This window comes from Chiloscyllium plagiosum, unplaced genomic scaffold, assembly GCF_037043375.1.
Source record: "Chiloscyllium plagiosum isolate Xiang-an unplaced genomic scaffold, Cpla_swu_hap1 HiC_scaffold_14, whole genome shotgun sequence".
Taxonomy (NCBI): Eukaryota; Metazoa; Chordata; class Chondrichthyes; order Orectolobiformes; family Hemiscylliidae; genus Chiloscyllium; species Chiloscyllium plagiosum.
The window spans coordinates 79211817-79226665 of record NW_028270152.1 but is presented as its reverse complement, the minus strand read 5'-3'; the positions used below and the strand labels follow the sequence as shown (position 1 = coordinate 79226665).

The window sequence follows — 14849 nt, the reverse complement described above, 5'->3', positions numbered from 1 at the left end:
ACCAAGAGCTGTATTCACATATGCATTTGGACTACCTGTTTAATCACTATGAGTGTCTTTAAAGAGAACTTCATATTTCTGCTATATCCTGCAGCATTAGTTTAGTCCAATTTACACATGCTGCTGCACTGGTGAAAAGAATTACAAGTTTTCAGATTTGTAATCTCTATTAATGCAAAAATACTGTCAGAAATGATCTTTCTACAATCATCAATAAATGAAATAGAGAACTAAAAGATTTCAATACATATTTCATTTCTCTACATTTTGTGGTGCATTTTTCTGATTATTCTCCTCAACATTTAAGGAATTTCTTACCCACCCAAAACTTTCAAGACTGGAACAATTGAACAAATACTAATATGGTGTGTCAGATCTACAATGTCATAAATAGGCTATTTACATGCAATTTAAATATTTAAGATATGCAAAATAAAAAATTACGGGATTGAAAATGACTTAAAATATAATTTATACACAGCTGGCAATAAATACCACCACAGTAACAGCCAACAAAACAAAAATACTCAATGGTGATCTAAGGCTGGTTAGAAAAGGTGCCCTCTCAACCAAAGTTGAAAATGACTAGTGTACAAACGTATTGATCATTGAAACGGTATTACTGTTTATTGTTGCTTTTGTTACGACAAATCAGACCACTTAAACTCAACTCTTCTACAAGCAACTGAGAACCTACTAGATACCATGTGCATCCACATTGCAAAAGAAGATAGACCTACTCCAATTGTAATTTGCCAAAATGTGCTCAGCCAACTTATAAACTATGATGCCATTACGAAAGACAAGGAAGTGAACGGAATTTAAATGCAGAGAGAGATTTAATATTCCGTATAAAACATCAGAACAAAGGTTATTAGACCATCCTTCCCCATTTGGATTTAACAGGAAGTACAGATTATATCATCTCCTGAGTTTAGTAACTACAGATTGTGACACCTAAAATATCCAGATTTGTGAAGCAAAAGTGGAGAAACAGAGTTAAGCTACAGATCAGCAGTGGCCAAACAGAAGAGGACAGGCTTGATGGGCAGAATGGCCAAGTCTTGCTGCGCTGGTATGCACAAAAGTAACAGAGAAAAGGAAGCAAATGCCTGAAAAATAATACAAGAGAGGGGTGCAACAACCAGTCCCGGGGTTACAAAACTCAAAATGCAATTCACTATGTTCAAACTTGCAACAAAAACTTGACTCAAAGCTTAAATACCAACACCTGCCACAACCACTGCAAATTTTCAAAGGTCGCTTCAAGCATTGCTTTTATATGCTAACTGTTACTCCCAATAGTATTGCTCCAACGTATAGTCTCCGACATCTAGACAAATGGCTGCAAAGCAGTCAGAAGGGCAAGTAGCCACACTCAAGTTGTTTGAAACCAGTCAGATCTTAAGACTCATTCTTCTTTCTGTCAAGAAAGCGAATGGCACTATTAGATAATGACAATTTAGCATTATCTAACAATTTCCTAAATCCAATTTCTTTTAATAGCATCCTAATAAATATCACACAGTCTAACCTACAAGGGCTTGTTTTATCTTATTTTCAATATATTGCTTTTGGGATAATCAGAGACATTCAGTAAGAGGCTCCCCAAATGCAAGTTCTTTCTGTATTAATTACAAGGATGTAAATTAATAAATGGTTAATCAAAGTTGTTGGCCTTGCCATTAAAACAATACAATTAACTTGAAACTCCGTCAAAAAGATAATTTTTCTCTGAAAGGCACTAGTTATGTTTTCAGATATACAAGATGTTGCTACAGTTACTCTTGTAGATTTGTTCTTTTATTTTTGTGAAGTGTTTTAATTATACATTTGTTGCAGCTCTGTAACTTAACTTTTAGCAAACATGCCTGTTAATGTGCAAATAGTTAACTAGCACAATTTTAATAGCTTAAATACGAGTACCCTTTTACATGATATTTACATCTCCAATGAACAGAATGATTGCCAAGTGTACAGTTCATTCTGCAAGACTGTAAGCTTGATAACTCCCTGTTCTTGACTACTGATGGTATATAAACATTTCTACAGTATAACTTCATGTTACACTGTAGACAAGGCTTTACTACCCTTTTCACTGATAAGTTGGCAGAGAAACCAAATATCACCTTCACCAGTATGAAATGAAACAGTGATGTTCTAAAAGTCCAAGTCTTTCACTCAATTTCACACAACAAAACAGGTTGACCTTTAGTAGATCAAGTCCTGGAGAGGACTACAGTTTGAACTATCGCTCTGCAGTATTGTTAAGTTATGTTCTCATCAAAGTAATTCTTTTTTCCTCAAAACGTTTCTCCTGAACTGAATGCATTAACTTCTTGATGGGCTACAGTTGGGAGAATCCTGCTACAGTTTGCCCTGGGTGTTCAATATGAATATAAGCTACAAGTCAATGCAGTAGCAAGCTCCTCTATCTGCTTATAACCAAAAAAATCTCCATGTTCCATAAAACATCACCTGATGGTCATCAGAATTGTTCTCCCTCCTTAAACCAGGGAAACACAAGGACAACTGCAGCAGAATCCTTGCAGGTACCACTGCTGTTATTAAGTTACTGAACATCGATCCCAGATTTGACTCCCAGCCTACGTATATTAGCTATTGACAAGATGCCTAGTAAAATGCAAGAACAGTAAAATACCAAAGATAGAAACGATTCATGCATAGATACCTTTAGGTTCCTAGGGCAAACCTCTGGGAACAAACCCTAGCTTTAGCAAAACAAAATCCTGGGTTGACAAAGCTGAACTTCAGAAAATAAACGCAGAAGAGCAGAAAAAAGAACAATCCCCATACACTGCTTTCCCAGTTACACTCTGAACCACTGTATATAAAAAGAAAAGGTTTAATGAGCAGGACAAAGTTTAGAAGAAAGTGTATAATCTAATACACCACCTGAATCCTGCCATAGCACTGTAAACAATTTGGCAACATAAGAATCCTCAGTGTCATTACAGTCTAACATACACCCTGTTTTATTCTTTGACCTCCTTCTATAATGTATGTTTGCATCATACTCCCACAGTCACTGCAAAGAACAGGTTGTCCTAACCATAGTGCAGTCAACTGTTACATTATCTGTGCCCAGAAAGTGCCACAATAGTGCTAATGAAGGATAATAATCTAAAGATGCTCATCAAAATAAAGAAACCATTGACAGCCAGCATCATGCCCAAACACTTCATTGTAAACTATAGTGACACATAATTCCTAGCGGAAATAAGAGTACAAATCACTACTTAACAGATACAGGATTGTGTCTTGAACAAGCTACCCTACACTCCAACAGGTATGATTCACCTCTTTCCATTAAAAAGTGAATTCAGATTTATTTCTCCAATTCTTAAAAAGGTGTGAACCCATACTATGCCATCACAGCAATGATTGTCCCTGACATTTCATTCTTTAGTTATACCGGTTATAAAAAATTATCAAACCCTTGATACTGCATCATCACCATATTCTTCATTTCTTTGTAGTTTTTTTTAAAACTCTGAATAACAGCAGCAATAGAACACCTCCATAGTTCCTGCACTTGTCAAGGTTTTGCTTTAAAACTTAATTGTGCCAATAAGCATTCATAAATGATGGGTCTTTTCTACTTACTAACAATACCTAAACTGTAAGAGATGCCCAAGGGTTATGGTCCTACAGCACACAGCCTGAGAAAACTAAACAGAGCCCCTCACTTCTAGAAAATATTTCTCAATGGTCAATTTAAAGCAACTCTTTAAATCTGCTTGAAGTTGGAAGTGGAAAAATACCCAACAAAAACAAAAGATGAAGATATGTAGATGGAAAACGGCACTCTCATTTAAAAAAAAGTTAAAAAAAGGACGTACTAACAAATTACTAGATGCTCACAGAACAAAACTAGAATACTGACAAAATAAATCAATTCAAAACATGCAATAGCCAATATGCTGGTAAAATACATGTGACATGCACACATTTAACATTAAAGCAGGGGTTGAAATTCACAACTACCTGGTAAGACCAGGCAATAATATTACTTTTAACTCTTAAAAAGCTCAGCCAGCTATTAGTTGATAGAGATACTGTGACAGCCAGTTATCCCATCTGGAGATGGGGTATGTGTGTGTCATTCAGTAAGTGGAGGTATTGAACTTTGTCTCAATAAGAAAGGACTTTTCCTCCATGGATAACAAATATCACAAGCAGCTGACTGGCTACTTTTTTTTATTTCAAAAGAAAAGCTGAATTCAATGGAAAACACAACTCTTACCCCCACTTTAAAGTTTTAACCATTACATACTTTGAATTTGGTCAAAATTTAAAGTTACCACCATCTGGACTTTTTTTGTTTAAATTCTAAGAGAGTGAACAATGTTGGCACTATTTGTTGGCATTAAATATTTGACAGGAGACAGAGAGATGACCAGTCAAACAAGCGAATAATCTTTTAACAGCATTTGCCAGATCCCATCATGTGCATTAAAGACTGGAATTGGAAAAAAGTGTGTGAAGCTTGAAAGAGTCGTTCACTCCCATAGAATAATGCAGCACACCTCAACAGTGAGCCAAGAATTCCAGGCAGACATGTTCACTCGTGCAAAGGACCACCATAACTCACTTGCACCCACTGCATTTGGGAGTTATGGCCAACTCACTGTCACCAGTGAGATATCCTAAAATGAAAGACAGGATTACTGCAGATGTCAGACTAAACAAGAGAGATCCCAATCGGTTTGAACCATTAAGTGCACAGATTTTATTGTCAGCTTTCAAACGGACAACCAATTTACTTTATGTTAAAAAGCATCAAATGTTGACTTTTGTTTAAACCAAGCTAATCCAAACATTATTTGTATTTACTATTCGCGACAATATAATCACAAAATCCTTGCATCAAACTCCAGCAAGTGACATTTGTACGGAAAAATGTCAGCCAGACGTTGCAAACATAATAAAAATTAACATTTTTAGTGAAACAAAATTTGAATTAGTCAGGTTTCAGCATTTTGTTTTGAAAGCCAACTACCAAAGCAAGAATATTAACTTGCAAAATGTGGGTAAATACTGAAAAAACACAAAACATGCTGAACATGCTCTTTCCAGCTCCAACTGATTTGTATGGATTAGCAGAACCCAGCTGGCTCTACGCTAGAATAGGAGATGGGGTTGATTCAAGCACAAAATTTTAAAGAGTGCTGTCATTAGCTTAAAGTTCGCCATCAGAACAGAATGCAGGTGCTCCGAAACTTACAGCCATTACTAAACAATAAGAGCACATTCCTATCAAAGAGCTTTTGCAGTACCAACGTAAATTGTCAACCTTTCAGTACAATTCATCAACTGGAACATATGCCCAATTAGCAGCGAATTGATTGTATCTTTGACAATGAACAAGGGATTGCCTAAATTTCACTTCTTACAGCCACACTTCACTCAGCAGCAGTGTGAAAAGCCACTCCAGCCAGCAGTGATGCAATTGAACCAGGGTGACCGAGGTCACAGGGCAAAAAAACTCAATTGGTACCATGTATATAGCTCACTTGCAGTTTGAACAATTTACTGAGTTGATGTTAGGATATCCCACCGGTGACAGCACATTAAAAGGCTTTTCTGCTACAGCAGTGCAATACTATAATTCACAAGAACTGTACGCACAAGTGAGTTCTTGGTCAAACATCTCACAAATGCATAACAACATGGTTAACAGCAACGTCATCTCTGGCACTGCAGTGAAATCCTGAGCACAAGGTATTGATTGGACACCCACACGCGCTCTCAATTGGCAGATGTGAGCTGACTGAATTTAAGTCAGGAACACTGCAAGTCATGATCAAAGTATTTGAACAGTGCACAGAGTGAAGAAGTTTGCTGCAAATCCTATGGTAATTGGACAGTTTTGTCTGAGTGGATGTCTTAAACTCGACTGCATTGATTCTGTGATGTATCATTTAAGATTTTATATAGCATTAAGTATGACTCCCACATGTGTATCATCATTGTTCATTCTCTCAACATGACTCACATTTACACTGCTCACAGAATCACATGAAAAGTGAAAAACAGTGTCACAAAGTAGAACATTTCAAACAGCATCAGAACACAATGTTTAGTATTCAGTGGAACCATTTAAAACTGCTTGCAGACAATAAACAGATCTCCTGATAGCTGACAGCTCCCAGTTTCTTTCATTTGTGTGAAATGCAAGAACAACTCTTGTATTATTTGGTACTTCTGCGCTTTCACACAAATCAAAGAATATAGGATCAGCCTCTTTATCAATTTATCAAGTATCCTTTGGGCATTACCAGCATAGGAACCACACACAATTATCAAATGAAGCACGAAGCATCAAACACCCACCTCTTCCCAAAGAAACCAAAGACTTAATCCCAGGGAACATCTTCCCACTGCAGGGGGCAATATCCAACACTGGTACTCCAAAAACAGTGATCTCAGCCCATTTTACTCCTGCTCCTCCACTATCCCAGTCCAAGGAAACAGAAGAGCCACACACCCCAGCTGTGGGCTAGGACAGGCTGCTGAGCTACACAGCTGTGACCAGAACCGGGCCTCTTTATGTCTGGGTCTGTCTTTCTTTCCCCCTCCAATCCCCTACTCAAATCTAAGCTGTATCTCCACCCCATCCCCTGCTCTGTGAAAGTGTATGAGGTAGGAATGGGGCTGACTCCCAGCCTGGCACCTACCCTCTTTCCCCCCCCCAGCAATCATGGATGTACAGGATGGTGGGGGTGGGGGAATGAAGCCCACCTCCAGGTCCCTGCCTCTGCAAGCTCTCTGAACCCCAGGGCTCAATCAAACAGCACTTTTGGGAATATCCCCTGCCTCTGCCTGGGCCCTGACCCCCCCAATCTCACCAGGCCCTTGAGTTTATAAGCCTCCCACGGGGCCAGCACATAGCCACCTCGAAACCTGCCACTCCTCTCCCCCAAACAAGCTGACCCCCCCCCCCCCCGCTGACAGGTCCCTCAGCGCTCAGCCCCCCCCCCAGCCACAGGCCGTGCCTCCTCCTCCACGCCCCCCCCCCCCAGCCCGGTCTCACCTGGTCTTTGACGATGTACGAGGCGGGAATGTAGCCCACCTCGCCGGTGCTGCTCTTGGACGCCAGCCACCAGTGCTGGTTGCTGCGCTCCAGGATGACGAAGCTCTCCCCCGCGGTGAAGTGAAGCGAGTGCGGCTCGGCCGAGTGGAAGGTGTACAGAGCGCGGTACATGGCGGCGGCGGTGCTCCCGCTCGGTCCCTCTCTCACTGCCCCTGGCCCTCAGCGTCTCACACCCCCCTCCCTCCCCCCAACCCCCAAAACAAAACCGCCCAACTGTCACCGCCCCTCTCAATCACACTCACTATCCCCTATCCCTGACACTATCTATCTCTCGGTCTCCCTTCTTTCTATCCGTTTCTTTTTTCGCTGCCCGCTCGCGCTCGCTCTCTCTCTCGCGGAGCCGTTTTCTCCGCCTGCGCGCGCACCCCCACCTCCACACTGCGGCTCCCGGCGTCACCACGTCGCCACCCAACAAGGCAGCGTCACCACGTCGCCACCCCACAAGGCAGCGTCACCGCGTCGCCGCGCACACGCGGCGTCTTAAAGGGACACTCCGCAGAGGAAACCTTCTCGGGGAGGAGCAACCGCCCCCTCCCCCAAGTGGCGCTTCGCGACGGTCCGGACGCAGCAGTTCTGGGAGTTGGGTGAATACCGGACGGATAGAAGGAGGAGTTTTTTTTTGGTCTTGCTTTGCTTTGCTGACATCTCCCCTATACCGTCCACCCTTCACCTTAAATTTATGTCCCCTTGTAACACTCTGTTGTACCTGGGGAAAAGTTTCTGACTGTCTATCTATTCCTCTGATCATCTTATAAACCTCTATCAAGTCATCCCTCATCCTTCACCGTTCCAATGAGAAAAGGCCTATCCTCGTACCTATCAACCTATCACTCTCAACCTATCCTCGTACGACCTGTTCTCCATTCCAGGCAACATCCTGGTAAATCTTCTCTGCACCCTCTCCAAAGCTTCCACATCTTTCCTAAAGTGGGGCGACCAGAACTGCACACAGTACTCCAAATGTGGCCTGACCAAGGTCCTGTACAGTTGCAACATCACTTCACGACTCTTGAATTCAATCCCTCTGCTAATGAACGCTAATACACCTTCTTACAAGCTCTATCCACCTGAGTGGCAACTTTCAAAGACCTATGAACATAGACCCCAAGATCCCTCTGTTCCTCCACCTCACTAAGAACCCTAAGGTTATGACTCATCAGTGCGGAGCGACCATTCCAAGCTGAGTGGTCATTGATCTCTTCCCACCATATTGTAAAATAAACAAACGTGTCAATTTCACAAGGTCTGCGTTTATTGGAAATGGGACATTTCTCTGACAGAAGGTACATGTCTAGATGGGGAAAAGTGACAAATCTCTGACAAATACAGCCCTCATTGAAAGGCGTGCCACATGTTAGCAAGGCCTTAGAAAAAACAAACCAAATAATGTGTTTTAGTTTCTAAGGGATAATATTGATAAGGTGAGAAGTTATGCTAAAACTCTACCAAGCTTTGCTTAGTGCACTTGCTTTCATAGCATCATACAGCACAGCAAAGGCCCTTTGGCCCATCATACAGCACAGCAAAGGCCCTTTGGCCCATCATACAGCACAGCAAAGGCCCTTTGGCCCATCATACAGCACAGCAAAGGCCCTTTGGCCCATCATGTCAGCTCCGACTAAAACTGAAATTTGAATTTTTGGTAATTTTTAATCAGGGGTTTTATCGGATTAGTACTGTAGAAGGGGAAGGTATAAGATAGGTTCAGGAAAAGTGTTGGAAATAGTTGGTAGTTAATTATTCTCTGTTATACTTTAAGAAATAAAGTTGTTAATTTTTACTTTAAATGGTGACCTTTGGGATAGCTCTTGGCCTCTTGAATTTTCACAGATTATCGCACGGGATAAATCTTTTCTGCGTTGCTGGTTTAAATTAAGCAGGAGGGTTTACCATTGTCGTAACAGTGGGGAGTATGGACCTAATGAGAGAGTCCCGGAGGGAACAGTCCCTACAAAAAACAGAAAGGCTTCAGGAGGGAAATATTACTTTGATGGTGGAGTCAGACTGCAGGTGGCGGAAATGGTCGAGGATGATGTGTTGGACTTGGAGATTAGTGGGGTGGAATGTGAGGATCAGGGGGACTCTATCCTTGTTGGGTTGTGCAGAAAATGGAGGAGATGCGTTTGAGGGCATCATTGATCACTGGGGAGGGGAAATTACAGTCCTTGAGGTAGAAGGATATCTGGCATGACCTGGAGTGGAATCGCTCATCCTGGGAGCTGATATGGCGGAGGTGGAGGAATTGGGTGTATGGGATTGCATTTTTGCAGGAGAAAAGGTAGGAAGAGATGTAATCGAGGTAGCTGTTGGAGTCAGTGGGTTTATAATAGATGGTAGTGCTGAGTCGGTTGCCGGAGATGGAGAGGTCCATGGAGGGGAGAGAGGTGTCAGAGATGGTCCAGGTAAATTTGAGGTCAGGGTGGAAGGTGTGAGTGAAGTGAATGAACTGTTTGACCTCGTTGTGGGAGCACAAGGCAGCACCGATACAGTCATTGATGTCGTGGAGGAAAAGCTGGGGAATGGTGCTGGTGTAGCTGCGGAATGGGGACTCTTCCACGTACCCTATGAAGAGGCAGGCATGGCCTGGACCCATGCAGGTAACCATGACTCCCCCTCTGGTACATAGGCTTTGGGTGTTGAATCAGATTTTAATTAGCAGTGTTCTGTGACAGCAAAAGAAATCAACAATACTGGAAAAAAACCAGTTTGAAATGACAATAATCAGCCTTTATTGATAGTACTGCAGCAGTTTAGGCTAAAGCTCAAGAGAAGGAGAGATACAAGGTGTTCTCAACTTCTCTTCCAAGTTTCGCCCCTTTACAATACTTTAAAATCTGTTGACAAATTATCATGAAATACCTATCATCCATAATACTGAACTTTGTCTTATTGTTTTTTCCGAAACATTAATCATTTGCGTCATTCCATAACTTTGTTTCTGTGTACAGACGTTTTGTTTAGCCTAAAATCTGCAGTTCAAAATATACAACGAGCCGTTAAGAAGATTACTGAAGTTTTATCAAGGTTACAGAATTTGTTTACATTCAGCCTGTCATGAATGCTGTTTCTGATCTTTTGCCACAGTCTTTTTTAGCTTACTGATCTGTAACCCAGGAGTATGGCCATTTTTTCCCATCATGCAGTGTTAAATGTTCCCCACAATACCACGTGGGGAGTCAGGCGGTGAATTACTCGCTGCAAGATTGCCAAGCTTTAACCCGCTCTTGCAGAACTTAACTGTGTTTTGAGTTTGGACCAGACCAGACCACCACTTTAAATAGTGATTCCCGGGCAGGATCAAATGCAAATTATATTCCGATCCAGATTTGGAACCAGAGCATTTCATTTTGCAATATATCAAAAAGGTGAGCTGCGGGGTCGTTCCTAAGAGAATAAATCTATAGGATTCCACACTTCAAACAAAAATAAACTTTGCTACGCAGCATTAGAGCAGCAACACATGCAATATATTTCGAACACCAGTATTAAAATGTGACAACTATAAGTAATATACCGTGGTCAAACATCAATCAGTACACCTTAAATAGCAAGGCGATCAAGACAGATCACAGAAATCTCTCAGCTACTCCCTCAACTTTTACTGATCCAGTGAGTCATCTAATCTCATTAAAATTTATAAGGGATTATAATTTATCTCTTTTGCTAATCTGGCCTTGACATTCTGTTGATTGCCCTCTTGTCATGGGTCTATGCTCCCCTGGAACCAAAAACTGCATTGCAGTACTTAATTTTTGCCCCAGCTAGTTTCACCAAGCTAAACCCTGCCCCTTGGTTTTCCCTGAGCTCTAATCTTGCTCAGTTGCATCAATTACATACACTTTGTCATTTTTCAACCCCACTGAACGATTAATGCTTACAAGTTTATTCTGACTTCCCCCAACACAGAGCCCAGAGATCTTCCCAGTTTCTCAGTTCCCTCTTCTGAGTCCCTACTCCAACAATTAGCTGCCTACTAATTCCTAGAATTTCCTGTTCTAACAGCAGAAAGCTATCCAATGGTCTTGCCTCCTTCTCTGCAGGACGGTTAAACATCACCTCTCCTAACATTGGGCCTGTTCCGTCCCTATCTCTGCCTGTGACAATAGAATTCCTTTACAGTGACTCTGAACTTTCCTGAGTGACCCACTCAAGCTCTAGCAATATGTCCTGTCCCTGTTGCTGGGCAGAATTGAATGTGCCACCGAGCTATTCTGGGAACTCTCTGTACCTTGAAAGTTGGCATTCTCAGGTTGGCTTTCAACACAAAGCATGTTTACGAAACAAAATATCAATCTCACTCACACCGTTGGAAGAAAGGAAGCATCACGATAGTGAATGATTTTTTGACAATAGCTTTAAAACATAACAATTCTTATTGTACACTTCTAACAAATAGTTTTACAGACCATACAGGTAAACCTTTCATTTCCTTTCCATATAGTTTATAGAGTCATAGAGATGTACAGCATGGAAACAGACCCTTCGATCCAACCCGTCCATGCTGAGCAGATAACCCAACCCAATCTAGTCCCACCTGCCAGCACCCGGCCCATATCCCTCCAAACCCTTCCTAATCATATACCCATCCAAATGTTTTTTAAATGTTGCAATTGTACCAGCCTCCACCACTTCCTCTGGCAACTCATTCCATACACATACCACCCTCTGTGTGAAACAATTGCCCCGTGGGTCTCTTTTATATCTTTCCCCTCTCACCCTAAACCTATGCCCTCTAATTCTGGACTCCCCGACCTCGGGGAAAAGACTTTGCCTATTTACCCTATCCATGCCCCTCATAATTTTGTAAACCTCTATAAGGTCACCCCTCAGTTTCCGATGCTCCTGTTCAGCCTCTCCCTATAGCTCAAATCCTCCAACCCTGGCAACATCCTTGTAAATCTTTTCTGAGCCCTTTCAAGTTTCACAACGTCTTTCGGAATAGGAAGGAGACCAGAATTGCACGCAATATTCCAACAGTGGCCTAACCAATGTCCTGTACAGGCGCAACATGACCTTCCAACTCCTGTACTTAATACTCTGACCAATAAAGGAAAGCATACGAAACGCCTTCTTCACTATCCTATCTACCTGCGACTACACTTTCAAGGAGCTATGAACCTGCACTCCAAGGTCTCTTTTTTCAGCAATATTCCCTAGGACCTTACCATTAAGTGTATAAATCCTGCTAAGATTTGCTCTCCCAAAATGCAGCACCTTACATTTATCTGAATTAAACACCGTCTGCCAATTCTCAGCCCATTAGCCCATCTGGTCAAGATCCTGTTGTAATCTGAGCTAACCCTCTTCGCTGTCCACTACACCTCCAATTTTGGTGTTGTGAGATGATGTATTTTAGAAGATTAAATTCAGGTACAAATTATACAATAAATGGCAGAACCTTTAGGAGCATTGACATACAGAGGGATCTGGGTAAAAAAGATCCACAGATCCCTGAAAATGGTGACACAGGTGGATTAGGTGTTCAAGAAGGCATACAGCAAGCTTGCCTTCATTGGCTGGGGCATCGAATATAAAAGTTGGCAAGTTATGTTACAACTATATAAAAGTTTAGTGAGGCCACAGTTGGAATATTGCACGCAGTTCTGGTCGCCACACTACCTGACGGACATGGATGCTTTGGAGAGAGTGTAGCGAAGGTTTATCAGGATGTTTCCTGGTCTGGACGGGTTTAGTTATGAGGAGAGGTTGAATAAACTTGAATTATTTTCATTGGAAAGACAGAAACTGAAGAGCAACCTGAAAGAAGTCTGCAAAACTTTGTGAGGCATAGAGAGGGTTGATAGGGGCTTTTATCTCAGGCTGGAAAGATCAACTACAAGAGGGCACAGATTTAAGGGGTTTAGGGGAGAAGTGTGAGGAAAGTATTTCACACAGAGGGTGGTGGGTACCTGAAATGTACTGCCAGTGGGGATGGTGGAAGCATGCATGTTAACAACGTTTAAGGCATATCTTGATAGACACATGAACATGAAATGAACAGAGAGGTAAATATCATGCATGGACAATAAATAATGGACCTAAATAAGGATTAAGAATCAATACAGGCTTGGTGGGCCAAAAGGCCTGTTCCTACGCTGTGTTGTATTATTAGATTAGATTAGATTACTTACAGTGTGGAAACAGGCCCTTCGGCCCAACAAGTCCACACCGACCCGCCGAATGGTAACCCACCCATACCCCTACATTTACCCCTTTACCTAACACTACGGGCAATTTAGCATGGCCAATTCACCTGACTTGCACATCTTTGGAGTGTGGGAGGAAACCGGAGCACCCGGAGGAAACCCACGCAGACACGGGGAGAACGTGCAAACTCCACACAGTCAGTCGCCTGAGGCGGAATTGAACCCGGGTCTCTGGCGCTGTGAGGCAACAGTGCTAACCACTGTGCCACCGTGCCGCCCACGCATTATGTTGACTTGTGTTATAAGTATGATATATTCCTGCTGGATTTGGTCTCCATATGCTTTGAGGTCTTTCATTTTCTCCTGATCCTACTGCAAATATCCCTTATTTAATTCTTTCTGAGCAGTTAAGGCAGCTTCCTGATTCTGCAGCTTGAGTTTGCTTGCCATCACTTGTAGTCTTCCATGCAATTCACAAGCTCCATCTTTCCAATCCTTTTGGGCTTTTAAATGGTCATAGAGTCATAGAATCTTAATACAGCATGGAAACAGGCCCTTCGGCCCAAACTGGTCCATGCTGACCATGCTGCCCACTCAGCTAGTTCCACTTGCCCACATTTGGTCCATATCCCTCTAAACCCTTCCCTCCACATACCTATCCAAATGTTTTTTAAATGTTGCTATTGTACTTGCCTCAACCACTTTCTCTGGCAGCCCACTCTCTGCATGAAGAAGTTGTCCCTCAGGTCCTTCTTAAATCTTTCCCCCACTCCAGTTTTCAGTTCCCCATTCCTGAGAAAAAGACTAAATGCATTCATCCAGTCTCTATCCCTCATGATTTTACACACTTCAATAAGGTCACCCTTCATTCTCCTACATTCCCAGGAATAAAGTCCTGTTCTGGCCAACCTCTCCCTATAACTCAGTCCTACTAGTCCTGGAAACATTCTTGTAAGTCTGCTTTGCACTCTTTCCAGTTTAACTATGTTTTTCCTATAACAGGGTGACCAAAACTGTACACAATACTCCAAGTGCATCCTCACCAAAAACTTATACAATTGTAACATAATGTCCCAATCCCAGTATTCAATGCTTTGACCGATGAAGGCCAGCAGGCTGAATGGCTTCTTCATCACCCTGTCTACCTGTGACGCTGCTTTCAAAGAACTATGTACTTGTCCTTGTAGATCCCTCTGTTCTACAACAGTCCTCAGGACCTAACCATTTACTGTATAAAGTCCTACCCTGGTTTGACTTTCCAAAGTGCAACACCTCTCACTTGTCTGTATTCAATTGCATTTGCCAATCCTCAGCCCGTTTCTTCATTTGATCAAGATCTCTCTGTAATTTTTGATAACCTTCCTCACTGTCAACGATACCTCCTAATGTTGTCTCATCTGCAAACTTGCTAATCATGCCTTGTGCATTCACATCCAGATCATTTATGTAAATATCAAGATAACAAAGGTCCCAGCACTGAACCCTGTGGCACACCACTAGTTACAGGCCTCCAGTCGGGGAAACAACCTTCAACTAACACCCTCTGCTTCCTACCATCGAGCCAATTTTGAATCCAATTAGCTACC

At 42.2% G+C, this 14849-nt stretch overlaps 1 protein-coding gene across 8 annotated transcripts in view; it reads right to left on the bottom strand.

Annotated features, from left to right (window-relative positions):
- Nucleotides 1-7274, bottom strand: part of nckipsd (NCK interacting protein with SH3 domain) — a 253601-nt gene extending 246327 nt beyond the window's left edge. For 4 of the 8 annotated variants that reach the window (XR_015759438.1, XR_015759439.1, XM_087994556.1 and 1 more), the window contains exon 1: nt 7058-7274. Coding sequence is in view for 3 of the 8 variants with exons in the window: in XM_087994556.1 (XP_087850682.1) it covers nt 7058-7228 (171 nt within the window). In the remaining 5 variants the exon portion in view is untranslated. The remainder of the gene's footprint in view (nt 1-7057) is intronic. The other 4 variants (XM_087994558.1, XM_087994555.1, XM_087994553.1 and 1 more) reach the window with 4 other exon arrangements.
- Between the last annotated feature and the right edge of the window lie 7575 nt (nt 7275-14849).